At 45.5% G+C, this 21,762-nt stretch overlaps 2 protein-coding genes across 2 annotated transcripts in view; one reads left to right on the top strand and one right to left on the bottom strand.

Annotated features, from left to right (window-relative positions):
* ATG5 (autophagy related 5) overlaps positions 1 to 15,451 on the top strand; it is a 116,227-nt gene extending 100,776 nt beyond the window's left edge. The window contains exon 9 of the transcript XR_015914223.1: positions 15,436 to 15,451. The gene's annotated coding sequence lies outside the window, so the exon portion shown is untranslated. The remainder of the gene's footprint in view (positions 1 to 15,435) is intronic.
* Positions 1 to 21,115, bottom strand: PRDM1 (PR/SET domain 1). The gene is made up of 6 exons (XM_088538302.1): positions 20,540 to 21,115; positions 13,708 to 13,827; positions 10,403 to 10,655; positions 1,567 to 2,675; positions 1,177 to 1,305; positions 1 to 848 (listed from the first exon to the last, which is right to left on the bottom strand). Exons 1-6 carry the CDS (start codon positions 20,819 to 20,821, stop codon positions 273 to 275), a joined length of 2,469 nt encoding a protein of 822 aa, XP_088394428.1. The 5' UTR covers positions 20,822 to 21,115; the 3' UTR covers positions 1 to 272.
* Positions 21,116 to 21,762: the final 647 nt, after the last annotated feature.

Here is a 21,762-nt window from a genome sequence, read left to right as displayed (position 1 = left end):
ATAATAAATTATGAAGTACTATCATTGAAAAAATAATTATGGATAGATGATTGTCTTTTTTAGTAACTGGCGAGGCAACACGCAGTCCTTTGCCTCTTTTTATGCCCTGAGAAAACAGTAACTTTGGAGTTCCTTCTTTCAGTTGGAGAGCGTAGGGAAACTACTGTAAGCCAAGATTGCTTTGCAGCATTGAAACTATGTACAAGCAACTGCTACAGGCACCCTGACTTGCCAAGTCATAAATAAAAAAAAAATTACTTTGCCAAAAAGTCTTAAGGGTCCATTGGTTCAACTGTTTCTTGCTTGACCTTTACAGGTAACAGAGGTAGTGGGTGACCGTGAGGCAACTTCATAATCGACATATCTGAAGACTCGTAAAGGTTGCATCCTGAGGAGATAAGTCCATTTCCCAGGTTCCTCTGCAAAGATACTTTCAGATTAGCTCCTTCCATTTCCCTTCTGAGTATGGTCAGTATATCCTTCTCCACGATGGACGTCAGGTCGATATTGTCCTCCATTTCTTCCAGCTTGTCGGCATTGTCACTGATGTCAAACTTTTCTATCTCTTCGTTGATTCGATTCAGGTCCTCCATGGAGAGGCTGGAGGCAGGCGCTACGGGGCAGTTGCCCTTCAGATGGACCTGGAGGCTGCAGAGGTGAATGTAGCTCTTGTGGCAGTGGATGCATTTATGCGGCCGTTCCCGGGTGTGGAGACGCTTGTGCAGCTTGAGGTGCACAAACTGGGTGAATTTGGCTGGGCACAGCTTGCACTGGTAAGGCTTTTCTCCGGAGTGGAGCCGCAGGTGGGTTTTGAGATTGCTGGTGCTGCTGAACCGCTTGTGACAAACCTAGCGTGGGGGATGGCAGAGAAACACGGAGTGAGTGGGAGGGGATTTTGTGTGTTAATTCACAGACACCCAGCAGGAGCCAGCACCAAGGAGCTGCAGCTTTTTATACCTTTACACTTTCTCGCAAGGGGAGAAAACATCCCCACCTCTTTTATCCCAATGTTGCTGAATGGCACTCAGGCCTCTAGCAGGCCCTGGAGCAGCAGGGCTGCCGGCGGCCACCACATGGGCTGCAGCCGGCAGCAGCCGCTCCGGCGCCACACGCGCCGCGCCGCCGGGGCGAGGGGCCGCACGCTCCTGCGGCGGCCTCCCCGCGCACACCACGTACCTGACACTCGTGGGGTTTCTCTCCCGTGTGCACCAGGTAGTGCTTCTGGAGGTGCGCCAGCTGGGTGAAGCCCTTGTTGCAGGTCTGGCATTTGAACGGCCTCTCTCCGCTGTGTACTCGGAGGTGGACCTGCGGGGACGCAGAGCGCTCAGCCTTGCAGTTCCCAGGATCCAGAGCAGAAGCACTCTCAAACATTTCCTAAACCTAGCAGAAGCCACCCCACTGCCAAAATATACTATCACCATGTAAATTACCCGGGGATGTGGAATTAGGCCCAGACTATAAAGAACCTAATAAAAAGGAACGCCTGGCCCTACCTTTCCTAGATAGCCTACAGGAAGAAACCAGAGCCTTGAGGAAGGCTCGTATGTCCTATTCTCCCATGCCTACCTTCAGGTTGGAGAGCTGGCCAAAGGTCTTGGAGCAGACGTTGCATTCATACTTGATCTTCCCGTTCTGCTTCTTCAGTGGATATGGAAGGGTTTTGTAACCGGTCACGTTCCTCTTACTTTTAATGAGATTCATGGCTTCTTCACTGCCGGTGGCAGCCAACACCACTGAGGTAGGTTTAGGTTGCATTATGTGTTCCGAACTGGCAGCTGTGCCAGCCGTGGGCGACCCGCTGGTGGGGCTGCATGGCTTGTCCTTCATGCTGGCGGCAGCGCCCGTGATGGAGAAGGCACTGTTAGGTGCTGGGATGAGCAAGTCTCTCGGGTGATCGGGCTGCAGCAGTCGACGGCCTCCTTCACTGGGCAGCGAACTGGGGAGCGTGGCTGGGTTCAACATGTGGTGGGAAAGGCTCCCTCCACTGAGCAGGTTGCCGTAAAGAGGGTACATCCTTGGGAAGAGGCTGAAGTTGTTGATGCCGTTGATATTGTTCAAAGCGCTCAGGTTATTGCAGCTCATATTGAACGGAGGTAACACGAATTTAGGGTAGTGGGGGTGGTAGGACGGCAGAAAGGCGGATGGGAGATGGCTAGGGGGTGCGTATCCAGGATAAGACCCCAATCCTTCTGAGCTGTATGAGCCATTCAAGTAGGAGTATGACTCTCTGTGCTCTTGAGAGGGAGGTGCCAGAGGTGAAACCGTGACCCCTGGACTGCTATGAGGGCTTGAACTTTTTAAACTTTGGTCTGGGCTGCTCCTCCCAGAAGGACTTGGTGTAGTAGACGATTGGATGGGTGAGTGAGTAATGTAGCTGGGCCTGTCCATCCCATAAGCTAAGGAAGCTTTCAGATAGTCTTCAGGAATGTGAGGTCGGATTGGATAGACAACTCGAGGGAAGAAACACCTCTCAGGGCTATAGTTCTTGCGCAAATCATCCAAGTCTTTTTCTGGAGTAACTGGTGAAATGTTGGTCTGGAAGAAGTCTTTTCCTTTTGGAGGGTTGGATTCCATTTTCAGAATTTCTTTCACACTGTGCTCTTTCTTTGGAATGCTTTTCTGACAGAGCTCATCTTTATCAGCACTGTGCTGCTTTGGATTAGCATGGGTTTGTGCTGAAACACAAAGACAAGGTAATGATTATTCAGATAAGTCACCACAATTATCTCCTTTCAAAACACAGTCTAACTCCTAGGAGTTTACTGGGAAGCAAGCGCCAGTCTTGGAGGCGAATGACGACTTAACTCACCAAAAACCATAACCTCTGTGCAAAAAAAAAAAACGCCTACTCATATGAAGTGTTAATCAAAAGCATTGCTAATTTAAGTGTCATCGGCCAGTATACGCAGATCTGGATGATGATGCATTTGCAGAGCGGTAGTCTCCACTTTGCAAACTGATTTCACCTTTTCCTTTCCCTTAAACTTGAGTAGATTCATACTGGTTATCTGTGAGCTGTGTATCTAATAAATGAAGTAACAAGCATTTGTTCGCAATGCAAGTTGAAGAGAAAGCTTGTGCAGAGCGAAGCTCCCAGAAATGTTCCTCACTAGAATAACGAGGCATGACAAATCAGCTTTTGCCAAACCACAGCAGTCACTTCACCAGCCAGTTCAATTACTTACAGTACCAAAAAAACCATGGCTGGCTCGGATGAAAGCCTTCTTCAAAGAGAAGGTACTCTCCATCAGTAAACAGATCATTACTCATTAAATATACTGCTTGGGAACATCTACAACAAAGCAGACTATTTACTGCAGATTTCTGTGGCATTCAGTCTATGCAAAACTCCTCTTCTTACAGCTGTACTTTATAAAAAAAAATCTGCTGAAGTAAAGCAAAAGAAAGCAAGTCTAGTCGGCCCCAGCTTAAGTTGAAATGTATTAAAAAAAAAGAAAAAGAAGAAAAATGCATTTAGAAACAAATACAAGCTAGCATCCATTTAGCTCGGTTCCATATATAACACTGTTTATTTGTATTCAAGGACTCTACCTTGTTATCTGGACATAATGTAATATACACACTACACTGTAAGATGTATATGATAGAAAAAGAAATCTGCTTTTATCTAATCTCCCAAAGTTAACAGTTATATAATCTTGGAATGATTACTGGTGAGATATCTTATTATAGGGGAAAAAATTACATAAAGATTTTGTATTTGTGGTTAGTTCTGCGCAAGGTTTTCCATCAGGAGGTACAGTCAAGACTGATAGGTATGTGACTCAAAAGTATCGCAGTTTTTATCCAAATTTCTACTTTGTGAGTGGCTGCTCTTACTTCACCGAGTGGGGTGAGAAACAGTTGTTTCTAATTTTTGGAGGACCAGCTAAACCCAGCAGGGAAGACGGAAACGGCCACTTTCATCACAGATTCCTTGCTTCGCTATTCACTGCCCTCACGGAATCTATCGTTTGGCAACATTACCCTATAAGGCAAAGAAACTGCCATTTATTAAATGTATCCAAGAAAGCAGCTGCTTTCAAAGCATGCTCCTACTCACAGCAACTTGCTTGTACAGTAGCATCTTTTTTTCCAGCAGCGTTAGACTAGTAGCAAGCAAATTTAGTGATGTGGGCAGTTTGCATATTTTGAAATTGCCATGAAGTGTAATTGAACACAGATTTCTCCAAGTAAAATATTTACCATTAAATATATAGTGTAATATATACAAGCAAATACCCACATAGGTGTGTACATAGCTTCCCAAATGCTTTTTTTAGATACTGGAGTGAAATTCAGAGTTGCTTCAAAGACAAATTAACCATAGATCACGTTATCTGGCATTAGAAACCCTCCACTTTCATTTGTAATTTTGTCGGTCCTCACACTCTAATGGCTAATTCACTACTCCCCGATCTCAGGGCAGGGAGCATCCAGGTCCTGCTAGCTGTAAGTTGCCCAAGCGTGCAAAGGGAAATATTATCTTCGCCTCCTTATCGGCCGCCTGTCACCGCGCCAGCGTCCCCGAGCAAACATTCCCGGGACACTATCAGCAGCCAGGCCGGCCGGGAGGTATCGAAAGCCGGGCAGGGGGGCAGCGGGGGCCAAAAGGGACCCGAGAAGCCCCAGAACAGAAAAAATAAATAAATACCACCTTATCTGGCCCCTATCAGTTTCTCAGTGGGGTCTGTCAAGCAGGAAGTTCAAATTGACACTTTTCTCTCTTTTTTTTTTTCTCCCTTTTTAAAACACAAATAAACGGCTCTGGGGGAAGGGAAGAGGAAGAAGAAGTGCCAAGGCTGCTGGAAAAGCGATACAGAAACTGTGTGGGGAGGAGGGCCGGCTTTCACCGTGACAAGGTTGGACACCGAGGGTGGGGAAGCTACGTGCCCTGCGTGCAGCGACGGCAAGGAAGCTCGCGCCGAGAACGCGACTTTCCGTGCGCGACATCCCCCCGGGCAGCCCGGCAGCCTTAACTGCTGCTTCCTTTCAGCAAGCTTCCCGCCTGTTCACTCCCATGCGTGGATAGAAATCGTAATACTTAAAAGTATTTTCCTTTTTTTTTTTTTTTTAATGTCTAACTGGGACACATCTCTTCAGTTTGCATGCTAGCTTTGCCACATAAATCCCCACTTGAGTTTTCCCCCTATTACCTGAACACTGGGGAGCACCAGATAGGTCTAAATATCTAAACAAAGGTGAAAACGCTGCATAAAAAAATAAGAAAAGGTAACATTGGGGGCCAAGGTGAGATTCTTACGTTTTCTTATGTTTTATCCTGAATGTGGATTTAAACCAGGGCTGGACCTGACTGAGAGGTTTATGACCCTTTTTTTGCTCTTAAAGGAGCCACACTTCAAAAAAAAAAAAAAAAGATAATTCTTCTAAACGGACTTTTTAATTTGTGCTTTTAGTTTTCAGTTCTTATTGGTCACTTCATGTCTGTCTCTCTAAATATGTTCCCCTCTCTCATTCTATGTACATGTGTATACACACAGAATACATACAGACACACACTTTTCCAAGATCTGTCTAGTTTCTGTGGTCAAAGTCACACAAAAAAGGAGACTCATGGCAAAACATGAACAGTGTAACAGCATTTGTATAGCACTGATCTGAGAAAGAGTCAGAAAATCAGCTATGTCTTTTTAGGAGCCTGATCTGCTTCTCCCTGAGGAGAAAGAAAGAAAAAGGAAAGAAAAAAAAAAAAAGGGACAAAACTCTTCTGACTTGTTAGGATGAGCAAAACCTGCATGGAAAGGGTGTCTCAAGTCACTCTAACTTAAATATAGAGGTTGCAGGCGCAAACTGCTGCAGAGCTGCGGGTTTTGCTCTCATTCTGATGCTTCTAGCTGCAGCCTGAGAAAGGCTTCACAAAAACATTTTTTTTTTCTAAAAGCTTGAAAAACGGTTGTAGGCAGGCAGTAATTTCAACAGTAATTTCAAGAGTGAAATGGTACTGAACATTCTGAATTGTGAAGCTTAATTATGCCGATTCACATTTTCGGTCTAAATTGACAGGCTGCTTTGCTAGTAGAAAGAGAACCTAGAAGTTGTGAAGCAGGCAAAACAAAGCGTGTTTCCACTCAAAATGAGAATGGAGACCAACATTTAGCAGTATGTAGTTTGATCATCTGTTTTCTAAATGTGTCCAAGGCAGTGTGACATGACTTTGAAAACATTTTGCTCAGAGAAGGGCTTCAAAGGATCCTTCAAATAATCCTCAATACTAAGTCGAATTCAGCCCCAAATTCTGATTTTATGAAAACAATCTTTCATATAATCTAAAAATCATTTTCCTGTGCCCTTTTGAAGGTTCCAGTAGGCTTTTCTTTCTTTTTTTCTTTTTTCTTCCTTTTTTTTTTCTTTTTTAACAAATGCAGATGTTTCCTCTTAACCCAAATAGAAAAGCTTTTAAAAGCAGAAAGTGAAAGTGACCATAAACAAAAAGGGAAAACAACTAGTATATTTTATCTAAAGGATAATTTTATGGGGGCCAGCACAAAAAATAAAAATAAATCACATTTTTAAATCAAGCTCTTGAAAGTTAATCTTGCTAAAATTTGCAAAATTTTTAAAAACACCTTGTTAAAATTGTATATGAAACAAACAAAAAGAAATCAAATATTTCAATACGCAAATTATTGGCCCCAACTCTAACTTATTTTCTGAAGCTTGACCAAAATAAGATGTCACCTGCTTGACTGATGCGACAAACATGTCATGAATAGCAGGAAGTTGCCTCACATGATTGCAATAGGTGAACATTATTATCAAATAGTCATGTTCTGAGTCAAGGCAATTATATTTTGTTTTGTTCTTTTTTTTTTTTTTTTTAAGCTTTTACCCTCTCCACCCTCTAACCCAAAATAATGGTGTTATGAAGAGAGAGCAATGAAATCTAACCTATGCAGGACCTCCTGAGCAAACTTCCTGGGTCTGTCTGCAAGTCCAAATGCCAAGAACATTAAAGACTAACAGACAAGTTGGAGTCACGACTGAATGAGGTTAAGCATGTTTTAACAAAATATTAAGAACTAATATTTTGGCCAGCAGAAAGCAAAGAACCCTCTGTCACCACGCTTAAAACCATTCACTGGACAACGGCACCATCTGAAGGTGATACATCTCAGTTCTTGACAGGAAACATCACCAATAGCCTCAGAAAGAAGGAAAATGGAATTATTTAGAAAGAAAATCTGTTTCCCCCTCTACTCCCCCAGTATTATATGTAGCCTTGATTCCACAAACCCTGTACCGCTCCTCGCAGGCACTTCAGCCTGTGCTCCAAGCTTCCCGTGGAGCTAAACACGGCCACGGAGGCAGGTGTGGGCCTCCTGGTCAGAAGGACTGGGTCAAAGGCCCCACTTTAACAAAACACAGAGGACACGGTTAAACCCATAACTAAGCACATGCCTAATTGCTGCTGGCACAAATGAACTAATGCTAGAGAAGTTACCTTTAATTTGAAAGTTTGCTGTTACAAGGCAAATAATGTTCTACGTGGATGCGTAAATATATTTATGCTCTAAAGTGGTAGTTCTCATTTCTGAGGCCACTAATTACAGGAAATAAAGCCAGAGAAATTCCCTGATACATCTTCCCCGGAGGCCTATCCGGCTGGGGCGCATACAGAGGAACACTAATGCTAAAGTTCAAGAGACCCATCTCCAAATCCCCGAGGTGCCTGAAGGAGCTGCCTCTCTTTTAGTCAGTAAAACTCGGGTTTTTCTGGCAGTTCTCTGTCAGCGAGCACCCCTGACAGCCTCTGCCACGCCAGGTTGGCCCTGGTTCGCCCGAAGTCTCCGCCGGGTGCCAGGCCTCGCCTCACAACGTACCACGGCCACGTCGGCGTGTGAGCCCGATGGGGCTGCTGCCCCGCTCACCACACGTGTCCCACCGGGAGGGACGCCAGGCACCAGGGAGCCTCTGGGTCTGGGGACCCTGATTCTCCCCCTCTCTTCCTCAGAGCATGCCCAGCTCCCCAGCTAGCGGCTGGGGGAGACGTACGATGCTCTCGGCTGCTCCTCCTGTGAAAACTGCACCCCTTTGAATACAGAAAATCCGCGATCCCTTAGGCTGGAGGGGGCCTTACTCTCCAGCACAGAGGCTGGAGAGCTGGTTGCTGTCTCAAACCTGGTTTTAAGATGTTTTGATGGGACAAAATCTGCAGTTTTAACACTTCAGGGAAAAGTGCTCTGAAATTTATTCCCTGTCCCCTGTTTGAGGACACCTCAGTTAAGCTTCCCCCCTAAGAAGAGAAGCTGAGAGACGGTGGGATGCTTGCTAGTTGGGATTTAATTAGAAGCAGGAGCCCGAGAGGAAGGGGAAGTAGAGAGCTGAAGGTCTGTGCCAACCAAACAGTGCTGACACTCGCTTCAAAATAATTTGGTTCCAGCAGTAACACTAGCAGAAGACTCCCCTTTTGCTGTGCTGCTGCAAGTCCTTCAGTGAAGGGGATGTTTTTGCGAGATCTCTGGAATATTTTCAGTACTCTTCTAGAAAGCACCCTGAAACGCTAAACAACTCCAATCCTTATATCACATGAAGGCTTTCTGGCCTGATTGTATGCCATAGACCTGAACGAGTTTGTTACAAAGATGAGACCAAAAAAAAAAAAAAAAAATGAGAGCTCTTGCTAGCAGTGGAAGACAATTAAAAAGCCAGAGAACTTTTGCCCATTTTTCTATGCTGTTATTTTCTTGGTCTGCATGTTGATATAAAATATTTAATTGTCTTACATGGAATCATTTTTTAAAAGTAGAAGGGATGCTTCAATTTTTGTGTCTGGGAAGGCTGTTTTTTTCTACTGTCAAGGCTGAAATACATAGCTCTTACAAGACCCAGTCTGCTTTAATCCACTTATTGAACCTCCTTTCCCTAAAAAGGAACATGCTGCACATGTTCAGACACAACCGGTTTTCACCTGAATTTGTTGACACTATGTGAATACATGCCTCCCTGCTGCTGCAAGGTAACTAAAGATACCAGCAGATGCAGAAAGCTGGGATTGTGTTTGTGTATCCACCCAGCTAGTATCCAAATGGGTCTGATTAATGCTTTGGGAACCTCTGGTTCACAGGAACATTTAATGCTTGTCCCATGAGTAGGCCCCACTGAAGAGCTTTCATATCGGGAAATGAAATTGCTCAGAGAGTGGTGAAATTACATACGAGAAAGATGACAAAAATCGATGATATCTTTAGTGAACAGAGAATATAGCAGCATAGGACATATCTCTCCCTCTCTCTCTTTTCTGCCTACATGAAAAGAAAGCCCGTTTTCTTCTATCACTTGTTACATTCAGTAAGGAGAGGAAAAGACAAAAACTGCAGAAAAGAAGATGTCCACGGAGGACCAATGTATTTTTGATTAAATTTCATGATGTGGGATCACATTTTAGTTCTGATAATCCCGAAAATAATAACGGCATTTTATAATCCATTATTTGTTGCCATATAACAACAAATGGCCCTTTGAATCAACAAACAAACAAACAACTTGCAGTTTTCTGTTTCAGATTCCAGTGCAGGCACTGGTAGAAGATGAGAGAATGCTCTGCTCTATCTCAGACCAGCTAACAGGAGGGGAGGTAGTCCAGGAGTTGGACAGAAGTCCACGGGAATAACTCTGTTCAAGGGTTCTGAGTGACGTGCTGCACAGAGATAAAAGCTTCGAGTAAAGCACTGAGGCTGGAAATGGTCAGAAACCACAGCGGAACCCAGAGATAAAGTCCTGGAAATACCTCTTCCCCGTGTTACCATTGCTTTTATTTTTTGAACACAAAATGAAAGCTGAAACATACAGTCAAGAAAAGGGGAGAAAATACATGGAGCTTAAAAAATAAGTAACCAGGTTAAAAGAGGTTAGAAGACTACAAGAGGTTTGCTCCCATAAGAGAAGGAACCTTAAAGGCAAAACTTGAAGAACATTATATGGACAACATATATTTTGCTAGACACCGAGACAGAGTCACAGCAAATGGCCACTTCCGTGTGCAGTAAGGGCAGCCCTTTGGGAGCATGATTGGACAGCCTTTGGTATACGCTGTCAAAGCAGATTTTTGTTCAACGCTCTACAAGATCTGGACTTTGAAAGACTGAGGGTGAATCAACATCTGTGACTCTGAATGTATGAGGATATATTTGGGTTGTTTGTCTAGAACTTCATCAGATAATGATCAGATTATAAACCAATAACTGTTTAGATTTTAAATAATCTGTTTAGGCTCGGGGAACTCATTCTGTTGCCTTTTTTTTTTTAATTTCCTCTTTCCACTCCAAGCTACCTGCTGTGACACAACAGACGACGCAGCTATGTAATTATACAACTTATTATTAGATCATATAGGCAGAAGAGACATTACTAGCATTCCTTGTTCATACTGTAATCCACTTACTGAGGTTCATCATTGTCAGCTCTCTGGAAGAGGGGTAGTGGAGCCTCTCTGCAAAGTCCCGGCAGTACCACACAAGCAGCTCCTGGTTGGCAGGGATGGGCTTGATGGTGTAGAAGTAGATATTCATTCCATTTTGACAAGCAGCCAAGTTCTGCTCCTGGACAGAGTAGCCCGGGTTTACATAACGCATCCAGTTGCTCTTGTCCTCGTTAAATCCGTCAATGAAGTGGTGAAGCTCACCATTTGAATAGATCTAGGATAGAGAGGAGGTACATATGAATACATTCATACATATGAATGTATATACATAATACACAACACATGCTCACAGCGTTCAGAGTAGGGATGATGAGCTTAAAAAAAAAAAACAGGCGGCAACAACAACAAGAGGATTAAGTATTACTGAAATTGTAATTCAAGCTGGGTTCCTCTTTCCAACTATGATTTCCTTCACATTAAGAAAAGAAATGCTCATTCAAAGGTAGGTACACAGTTACCTCTTCCATTTCTCCTGAGCCCGTGTGGCTTGGCTAGTACATACACCCGACACACACACAAAATCTGAAATGAAGAGTCCTCTCTCTGCATAAACAGTCTACCTTACAAGTCCTTTTCCTGGTGCTGTGACCAGCGAGTGGGTGATGCTAATGACTGCAGGTCTGAGTGCATGCTTGCATTAATGCTTTGAGTCACCTGTGTATAAGACTGAGTGGCTGTGCTACGTCAGAGCCTTTCTCGCCTTTTTCTATGGCCTCTGTACTTGCAGTTTCCTACCACCCCCGCCCAAAGGTTTAAACTATGCAAACATCCTCCACCCCCCCGAGCGTCCTAAAGGAGCACTTGCTCATAGTTGGACTGTCGCCCTTCTGCAGAAAAGGCTGGGTGAGGCGGGGATGAACTTCACCTGCCATAACTCAGCGACGAGCTGGAGAGGGGCCAGTTGATGAGAAGTCACTTTTCCTATCACGGGACATGCTCTAGCTTGCCCACGGAGGGGAAAGGAAAGGCAAATTCAAAAAAGGGCTCAGCAAGTTGGGAGAGAAAGGAGCTCCGATTGCTGACAGAAGCTACTGTTGCTTAAAGTGGTAAGAATAAGAGTAGTTAAAAATAAATAAGTAAATAAATAAATAATCAGCAAATAGAGCTATATCCACACAGAAGGAGACAGCGTGTTTCGGTTTCACGCACTAAATGACCAGGCAGAAGGCAGACCTTCAAGTGGGAGCAATCTGCACCAGCGCTGGGTGCCCGTCTGTGGCGCAGACAGGGCTCATCTGCCGGAGAGGAGCGCTGCGCTGCCGCCCGCTCCTCCCGCGTGCTCGGCGCCCACTTGCCGCCCGGCCGCTCTTCCCGAGGGAGTGCGGCGGGCAGGCAGGCTGGCCCTTTAACGGGGCAGTAAACACCAGAATCACTTTCTTTAAGAGTAACTTCCTGTAAACCGAGAAGGGGGAAATACATGTGGCCTCATCAAAGAGGCTTGTGAGAGATTTTGCGGTGTGTTTGTTATGAGAAAAATGGAACAGAGCTGGGCGAATTCTGCTATCAAGAGGAGATTTTTTTTTCTTTCTTTCTTTTTTCTTTTTTTTTTTTTCTCTTCTTTCTTCACGTTTGTTTACTCGGCAGCACAAACTTCCAGGAACACAGGGCTCCAGCGGCAGGGCGCCGGGCGGAAGCTGCTTTCTAAAGCTGCCCTCGACGGACGGCTTCCAGGCACCCATCCGGAGATGGTGCCATTTACTGTACTTCTCTTTTCAGAAAAAAAGGAAAGCGCGTGGGGGCTCTGCGGCCGCGCACGAAGGCACGCACGCCCCCGCGGGCCTCCGTCCTGCCATCTCGCTGCCTTTCCGCGGCTGATGGAGGAGATTAAAACGAAGGTGCTGAGTCACGGCGCCCTTACGAGAAGTGACGCCGCTGCCGTCGCGGGAAGCGTCCCCTCCCCATGCAGCGCCGGGGCCGCTCGGCCCTCAGGAACACGTGGGAAGTTGTCTCCCACCGTTTCCCCGGCACGCGTGGGACCCTCGCTGCGGCGGCAGGCCTTGAACGCACCAAGGGATTGCAGCCGTGGGTTCAACAACGCTTCGATGGCTCCTACAACATTATTTCGGAGGATCTCTCCATGCTAAGGCTTAAAGTCACATCATGGGAATGATGTCATCTCTCTCGCTGCAATATATGAATAAAAAAGTCCTGCAAGATGGTTAACAGCCCTAACATCTGCTGAATTGTTAACAGCGGGTAGAGTGAGGCCAGCGCAGCCTATGCTGGGCACGAGCTCCTGAAAACTTAAGAAAAAAGTGCTGTGTGAGCCCGCATGGAAACGGCCTGAGGAGCCCAAAATGACAACCTGAATGGGAAGAAAGGAGTGGGGGGATGTTGGGTCCTGCCCTGGCTTCCATCTGGGTACGAGTTTGGGATTTTGCTAAGGCAGGCGCCTTGGCACAGGAGCTTGGATATACTCCCAAATCCACTGACTTAAACCCAACCTAGCTGACTACATGGCAGCGAAACATATCCGGGGAAGGCAAAGAGGCTGAAGGAATATCCCCTAACAACGAGCCTGTAAAGGAATCTGAGCATTATGTTAATGGGTAAACTGGAAGCATATTCCCTGGCACAGAATTGCCAAGCCAAAACAACTTGCCTGATGCTCCCTTCCAACCTATGCTACAGAGTACAAGTTAAGCATCACTTCTAATGCTTCTACCTGCCATCAATGGATTTTTCTCTACAGTAAGATCCATGGGCTGCTATTTTAACATTTTCTGAAGTGGTCTAGAAACACTCAGAAATGGAAAGATATATATTGAAGATTAACACCACTGTATCATAGCAGTTCTAAGCAAAATCTAATGAAAAAGAAATTACAGAACATATCACAATTTCAGAATTAAAAACATATGCAGTACTTTCCATAAGTTCTTCATAGTTGGAAAAATCAAGGGTACGTGACATTTGCATAAACAAGAATGAGCTTTTGCTGTGAAGAAATGCAAAACAACCTGCCCCTACAGTGAGTGGCAGATATGTTTCTTTATAAGATTAAGCATCAGTTTGTCTCAGAAAACAGAGCTAGGAAGAGCTGTGCGTCTCCCCTGCTCTCCCCACACACACACTCCCAATATTTAAGAGAGCCAGCCTTCTACTCAGCCCCGTTCACTACATTTGCTCTATTCATACATGGCAGAGGAAAGAAGTTGCCCCCTGCGTTCACACAGGTCTGAAGCAGGAAGTGACCCAGCTTTTCAGCTGTACTCATTTAGCAATCTGCTTACTGCAACAACATGGTGCTGTTTTTTCCTGCTTACCCGCCAAAAGTATTTTCTGTTCGCATTCTTGGGAACCGTATCGCTGGTATAGATCTCTCCTACCAGGGGTCCAAAGCGTGTTCCTTTTGGGATATACTCTTTGCTTATCACTCCAGTGACCTACAAGAAGAACAGCACAGGATCAGTCTCCATCTCCAGAGGAAATTGAAAATTTCTCCTGCTTCTCCCCATCCTCAGATCTTACAAGGTAAAAGACCCAATGCAACAGATTTTTAGTGACAAGTCAGCAAAACAGAAATAACTTGAAAACCATGTTTGGTAGGATATGACCAGCTCTGCTAGATGCTAACATCGTACTGAGACATATGGAAGCCAGTGATGAATGGTGACTGAAAAATGTGTTTTGTGGAAGCATGTATTTACTAGAAGAAACAGTAAGTGAAGTGTACAGAATCTGTCAAACACTTTCATAAGTTATTTCCCCTATCAAAGGCAGACCCCAGACGTCTAGTCCCACAAAACAAAAATACTCAATAACAATCGATCACTTCACTGCTAGGGAGCCAACTTTTCTATTAAGTTGGGAACTGGAACGCATCCTCCTCTTGTGCGTGAGGCTGCTCCTCTAGACCAAAATGAACAGCTCCCCCCCCGCCCCCCGCCCCTGCCCCACCTTTTTTCTTGCTTCTCAATAGCTAAAAGCAGAACAAAAAGATAAAAACACCCTACATTTCTCTCACCAGCATACAGTAAGAAATAGAACATGAAATGGCTTTGGGACATGTACTCACGGATCACCCTCTTTTTATAAAAAGGAGGCAGCAGTTCCGGTAACATATGTCAAGTGGGTTTGGTCAAAAAGGCGTAAGAGTTGATAAAAATGCTCCACTATGCTAGGTCTAAGAAATGTACTCGAGTTGTTCAGCTTCCTTCTTGACAGTAATTATACCAAAAAAAGTCACTGACCACAAATCAGGAAGCAATTCATCATTATTCAGAAGAACGTGCCTTGGAGTAACCCTTCGCAAAACACTGCTGAGTTATTGGGTTTGTGTCTCTCTGTTCCTCACCCATCTTCTTATTTTTAATGTGTCCAAAAATATAGCAATTTGACAACCAAAAAGCAAGACTTTGTAAGACTGATCCTGCCACTCAAACAGTGGAGAAAAAGGAAGGTAAAGAACCCATTTATTTGATGGTCTAACCAAACTTTCAGAGCAAAATGTATTAATTCTATCCCTTTCACACACCTTCCTACTTAATAATCGTCTTAGAATTTCGGAAAAAGGCAGCAACAGCAGAGCTTGTTGACAAACCCTGAAAACAGGGATTTCTGCTGTCTGTACTCTGCAAGGAATCACCAGTCTTACCAAAGCAGATAAAATTCTGTAACAGTAAAAACTCCAGACTGTACACAACTTGGTAAATTTGCTAAACCTTGTGATTTTCTCATGCTACATTTTCTTCTGTCCTTTCACCCTGGGTGTGAGAAAGGGAGAGACAGAGACACAAGAATATCTGCTTGTGTATTGGGCAAGTGAGAATTAGCGAGGTTCTACTATCTGCTAACAAGGCATGAATCCTCCAAAAGCCATTTGAGCTCTTGATTAAAAGTCCCAGTAAACGACTAATGCCTAGCATAATTTTACAGTAAATCTCAAAATAAAGAGGACCAGTGACTGCCATGGAATCAAGGAGATGAGACTGATCAGTATAGGTGGCAGCTGTTTGCACTTGTCTGTGTTTTGGCACTGTGTTTCAAAATACTAAAAAAAAAAAAAAATTAAACATCAACAGTAGAGGTAGTTAAATGCTCCATTGATCTGTGCATCTGGACTGAAGAGAGAGAAAAGGGACTTCCAGAAATTTTCCTACACCTACCACAAGCTGAAACAAGCTCAGTGCCTCAGTTTTATTTTTGTCTTGCTTGTACATTTCTCATAGAGAGTTGAAAAATGCAGATGTTCTTCTCATCTTCCCCATATATCTTCATTTACATCCATGTGCCCTCTCAAGAAAAGTTCACAACCAAGCTATAGCACACCCTAGCAGTATTACTGCAAGGTAGCTGGAGTTGTTTCACAGTTTTAAAATACCTTGTTCTTAATTAAAACAACTTTAATGAAATTCTCAGAATCGCTAGAAATCACTCCTTGGACTAGTCAACTTGAAACATTCACTGCACTGGCTTCTGACACAGCAGATACTTTTCGATATTTACCTTATATAGCATTTGCCTCTTCCCCAATAGGCAGAATGTGAGCATAACTTGTCATTACTTAATTATCTGAAGGTGTTTGGGCAGAAGGCTCCCTGGACACTTGCGTGTCAGTGCTAAAGCTTTGCTAAACAGGCTGGCATCACTCAGCTGGGTTTGGAGCAAGGGTGGCTTTCCAGGCAGAAGTCCATCACCTCCGCTCCTCCGGCATGGCTGGTTCCTGAGGAGCTGCTGCGGTGGCCCAGGGGCCCCCTGCTATGGCAGGGCTGGGTGGTGACAACGCGGGAGGACATTGCGCGGCAGCGCATGCAACGCCGCGCAACCGGAGGCGAAGGGAAGCGAGCTGCCGACAGAGAGGCATTTCAGACTTGTGTCCACCAGGTGTCCTTCGGCACATGCCTGCCTCGCCGCGACGGGACCTGACGAGGCCGCCTCGGCAGCGGGACGCGCAGCGGAGCATCGGCGCAGGCCTGCGCTTTCGCCCCCCGCCAAACTGCTGCTGCCCCCGTGCAGCTGCTGCTGCGAGTGCGCTGGGCTCAGCTATGAGGCAGAAAATGGCTGTTTTCACAGGACTCTCCCTACTGAGAGGGGGGGGGACTCTCCCTACTCTCCCTTTTCCCCCTCTCTCTTCAAGCTACCACAATCTAAAACCTCTTCTCACTGCTGCCAGCAGCCTGCTAACATATTTTTTTCCTTTTGGTCGAGCTACATTTCTCTCACGGAAGTCACATCTAATGTCACCTCGTAACTCCTGACTGGCGATACCTTCCCCGAGCGGCGCACAGGCAGCGCTCCCGCCGGGCTGAAACGTGCTAAGCTGCTTTCACCGTGGCCAGAGCGGCACAGCATGAAGGGAGAGCAAGGTGGTCAGCACCTGGGTGCGGGTTTTGCAGCACCAGCAGCAGTGTCCACGCTGGCAGCCACCTGGTGACCCTCCAGCAGCGCCCACACAGAGACCCCTGAGGTGGAAGGCTGGGAAGGCGGGAAGCACCTAGCCCAGGAAGGAGGCACCGCTGGAACTGACCAGGGTCCTAATGGCGCGCGCGGGGCCGGCGGCCGGCGGCTCCCGCAAAGCCGGCGGCCGCCCGCTCCAACCTTTCAACACTCGCATGCTTGAGCTCCCCTCACAGAAGCCCAGCTCAGGGATGCTTTATGGGCCGCGCCGACCTCGCGGCCATTCCGGCGGATCTGTCTTCATCAGCGGGGCTGGGGCCCGGAGCACATCCTCGCAAGCTCCCAGACAAGGAACAGAGTGGCTTAGGTTCTCGTTTGATATGAAAAAGCCCGTTTAGAACGCAATGCTGTTTAGGGTGAGGGCACTGGGAGGGAACAACCAGCCCTATTAATTCTGAAACAAGAGGGTGTTTTGCAACAAGACCAATAAATTGCTTCAAAAACAAACAAACAAAACCCTTACTGGCTTCAGTGCCTGTAAAACAAGAGCATTTTCCAAGCATAAATCAGGGCAGGCCATCATGTATTCTGGAATAACACTTTTTTTTTCTTTTTTTTTTTAAATACTGGATCTATAAGCCCCCATAAAATTGACCCTGTCATGCAGCTAGCAGCTTTCTGGAAAGAATGCCACCAGGGAAAATGTTTTCAGCTTGCTTCCTCTGTAATCATATATAAAAGAAATAAACAAAATACAAAAAGGCAAGCGTATGAGGTCATTACAGTGTATTTTATAACAGTTCAGAATCACTGCCTCAGAATTCAAAGCCAATCTCTAAAGAACAGCCCCGTTGTTAGAAAAAAGCAACAAATACTGGGTTTGCTGAGGTATGTTTGCGAAAAGCAAAGGCCAGGATGAGGCACTAGTAATACTCAAGACCACAGAGCAACTGGCACGTTACATCAGGAAGGGCTGTTAGGGGTATAAGAGCTGAAACCGGGGGCAAAAATTATTGGAAAAAAAGTCTTTACATTTCTGTGTGAAAAAGATTATTCACATGCAGTCCTGTACAGTGAGACTTTGTCACTGTGTTTCATCATTTCTGTTAATTGTTAAAATCAGAGCAAGGGGTGAATAACTCGCACACAAAAATAAATAAAGGACTTCATGTAAATCTAACAACTTAAATATTACGAGCAATAGTAATTCATTTTCAAAATGCTGACACATACTGGGAACTCATAACGAAAAACGCGTCCTCTAGAAAAATCCCCAGTGAAGATCCAAGAATAAACAAAAGTATGATGTGTCACGGCATCTCTTGCAATTTCGACAAACCTTTGAAGAGGAGCTACTGCCTTCGCAAAGCATGCGAGGAACAGAAACGCAAGCGAGCCTCCCCCTTTCCAAGCAGCACTGATCACACTTCCTCCCTGCCTAGCAGGCACACGGCACTTCTCCTACTCCAAAAGGAGATATAACACTAATCATGACAGCATTAGTGTTTCATGATCTAATCATGACAGTATTAGCATTTCACAAGCAATGCATTATATGTTTTTGTCAATAAATTGACTCAGCATTTACAACTCTCGACCAGATGAAGCCACAGCTCTCCCTAAAGTTCATAATGAAGACAGCTCACATCTGAAATCCGCTGGCACACACGCACGCACCCCTAAACGTCTTACCTCATCCTTTCGTAAGTGAATAGGAAAAAACAAGCCCTATCAAACTGTCAGAACTCCAGGGCTTTTGCATAAGGCCGAAATGGGAATCGGGCTCCCTCTCCCTCTCTGACCCCGCAAATATTTCTGTGCATAAGCAGCGGATGCAGTTCTGACCCCACTGAGCAAAACTGAACTTGTAAATCCGACAGAGGAACGCAGCGTTTCAAGCCAGAAGTTGCTGAAACGCCAGCATGTTACGCCACTCTCAACTGTTTCACCCCGCAGACAAGTAACGAGCGAGTGACCTACCTATAAATGAGCAGTACTATAGCTTTCATAGAAAGGAAAAAAGAAATTATATCGGCTCCTCGGTTCAGAGCTGCATTAGAAATAGAATCAGGATTCACGAGTTCCTATTGCTCCTTACAGTAGGTGCTCTTTAGTGTAAATAAAAGAGGACGGGGAACTCTGGAGAACAAAAGGAGGATGTTCTATATTCAGACTCCCACTAGCAAGGATCTGTATTGGTCATATTTTACAAGAAAGAACTAGGAACCTTTGAAAAGCTTTGCTCTTCCTCCCCCCCCAACCAGATAGTGATCACAACCCTGATTCATTGAGCCGAGCTATAGCATAAGAAAATTACATGTTGGTGTTTCCAAACACACTGCTGGGAATTTTAAAAGCTTCTTGGACTTCTCGTGTTATAGGAGCAAAACCGAACTGGGGTGGCAGAGCAGGGAATTGGAGCAGCCAATGGGTCACGAGCAGCTGCCTGCGAGGCGAGCGAGCTGTCTCACTGCCCAGCAGAGAGACCCTCCTGCAGCACATGGCAGAGCTGCAGCTTAATCCCTCACCCAGAGTAAGACTTATCTGGCAACGTGATAACACAAAACGAAGTTTCGCCTTTGTCTCTTAAGCGTGTCCTCTCTCTGCCAAGTTCCACAGGGCAGGGCAGGGCAGGAGGGAGAAGAGTGATTTACACGGGAATTCAGCTTTAGCCTTTTACCAAGCCTGCCAGGTACTCTATCAGGCGCTGCCAAGCTAAATTCCCTCGCGCCAATACCCTCCAGCTGGGGGTCCGGCCCTATTTCTGAATGCAGGATCAAACAAGTACCTCCTTCGGAAGGAAATATTTGATAGGCACGGATGAGTGTACCTCTGCTTTTCAGCTCTGTGGTCAGTGTGTTTAGCCAAAGTAGAAGCACAGGTAATAGCTGCTACACCACAAGTCTCAGCACAAGGAGAAATGAAGGGTTGTCCCTTGGGTTATTAACCCGCCGAACATCACACCTAGCTATAATAGCTACTCTATATGAAGGAGTAAACACAACCAAATTGCTCATCCGGGCTCATTTCTTTCCAGCCCTTCTGAAACAACAACAAAGAATGTCCCCACTCCAGGGACAAGGATAGGACGGACTCGCATGTCTAGCTACCACTGAAGATACTGTCCCAGATAAACAATAGTTAATTTAAGCTACGGCCACTCTTCTGTGAAACTCACTACAGTTTTACCATCACTTCCTTAACTGATATGCCAGAGTTTTTAAGAATTTAGGAAGTCAGGAAGAAGGCAAGCTCATGAAAAGAATAAAGCAATTTCATAAGCAAGGGGAAAACAAAAAGAAATAATTAAACACATTTCCAGGAATTTGTTTTTTTCCTCTATTTTTTTTTAAAGAGCTATTTATTGGACAACCGAGGCACTTTAATCTCTGAGCCAGAGGCAATGAATGGTCCTGGCAAACAGCAGTCTAGAAATTGGCACAGAGAACTACCCCACAGTTTAAATATGCTTATTCAGATGCTGTTCAAATTGTGTGAAAATTTAACTGTTTGTGAATTGGTAGAGAACCACTTTCAGGGATAGGCAGGCTAGAATTTCCAGTGAAAAGCCTACATGTTAGAGGACCAGTACACAGTCTCTTAAAAGAGTTTCTAGAGCCCCACCTGAAAAGCTGGCCGAGTTTGGTGGTGGCAGCAGTAGCGTGTGTTGAAGAAGGAAAGCCTGGGTGGACACACACTTCCCAAAGCGCTGAGATTTGCCTCATCTGACTCCAGCCTTCCCAGAGCATTGTCACTTACCTCTTTGCAGTTAGATGCGTATTTGAAAGTCAAGTTCCTTGGCAAGGAAGCCTCTGCCTGAGTTAGGGTGCCTCCGTCGGCGCTGGGATCCCACGGGTGGTCGTTGACGATGTAGGTGCATTTCTCTTCAAAATCAGCTTCCGTCCACAGGGTCATGTCAGCATCCTCCATGTCCATTTTCATTGTCCACTCTCTCCCTTTCACCAGATCCTTGAAACTCACAGCGTCCGAGCTACGCTGTGTAGCAGCCTGGAAAATAAGAAAACAGCCTTTAATCCTCATTGTCCTTCAGTGTTGTGGTTTCCGTTGAGACAGCGTGACTAATACGGTAGTCTGTGACACTTTAAAAGCGTATGCAGGATAGCTGGTACAGTTGAGTAATAGCCAAAAAGCAGTGTAAACGAAGCTGCTCTGACTGCAGCAGTGCCTCAGAACGCCAGCCTCGGTAATAATAAGGAGGGAATAAAAACAAAGAGGAGAAAAAATCCCTAGGCTGACAACTGCATTACCTTTTTCAGGCCCTTCCTTTAATGCCTCAGAGAGAGAGAAAAAAAAAAGCGTTTTCCATGCTGGAGAAAATGTGGGGTCATGGCCGCAAGACCACTTAGTAGCCTGTGGAAAAGCTGCCTCAGAAAAGTGTCACAAACAAGGAGAGGAAGAGGAAAGGAGCTGCTGTCTGCGTCTGAATGAAGCTAAAAATGGAAAGCGCATGTTGGAAGAGCGGAACCCAGCCTTGCCTTTTCCAAATGGGGAAGCCTGAACTTTCCCACCGGCTTTCAACACACAAACAACTTTCAAAACAACCTGCCCCCCGCCTCCGCCCCGGCGTCCCCTTATCCTTTGGGCACGGATGGCTGAGAAAGTCTGCATCCTGCCAGCATCCCTGCTGCAGCAGCCTTCGCACGTTCCCGTAGACAGAACAGAGAAGAAAAGGAATAGGGAGGTGGGGGGGAGGGAAAAAAAAAAAAAGTTATTCTCTCCCCTATCTCTTTTCATTTTGATGGCACCCCTGAGAATTACTCGCTCAAAGCAGTAGGCAAGACCTGCACAGGACACTTCTATGAAGCCCTTGACCACCTCTCCCTATGCCGGATAAAAGCTCGGTTATCAAACGTATTGCCAAGCAGGTAGGAGAACAGAGTCTTTCCAGAAGGTAAATAAAGGTCCAAAATCCGTGCCTGTATCAGCAGCGATGAGCTGCGCTTGAGACCAGCACCAAACCC

Source organism: Tinamus guttatus, unplaced genomic scaffold (genome assembly GCF_059628265.1).
Source record: "Tinamus guttatus ecotype Peru unplaced genomic scaffold, ASM5962826v1 Tinamus_guttatus_pri_ptg000046l, whole genome shotgun sequence".
NCBI classification, from domain to species: Eukaryota; Metazoa; Chordata; class Aves; order Tinamiformes; family Tinamidae; genus Tinamus; species Tinamus guttatus.
Note: the sequence above shows the minus strand (reverse complement) of the source record. Positions and strands in the feature narration are given on the sequence as shown.

Excerpts from the sequence above, each read along its gene's own strand:
- PRDM1 (XM_088538302.1), bottom strand. The coding sequence starts at position 20,821 with ATGAGGATTAAAGGCTGTTTTCTTATTTTCCAGGCTGCTACACAGCGT. Across the intron at positions 10,656-13,707 it reads ACAGAAAATACTTTTGGCGG|ATCTATTCAAATGGTGAGCT; the intron begins GTAAGCAGGAAA and ends TCTCTATCCTAG. Across the intron at positions 1,306-1,566 it reads GCCAGCTCTCCAACCTGAAG|GTCCACCTCCGAGTACACAG; the intron begins GTAGGCATGGGA and ends GCGTCCCCGCAG.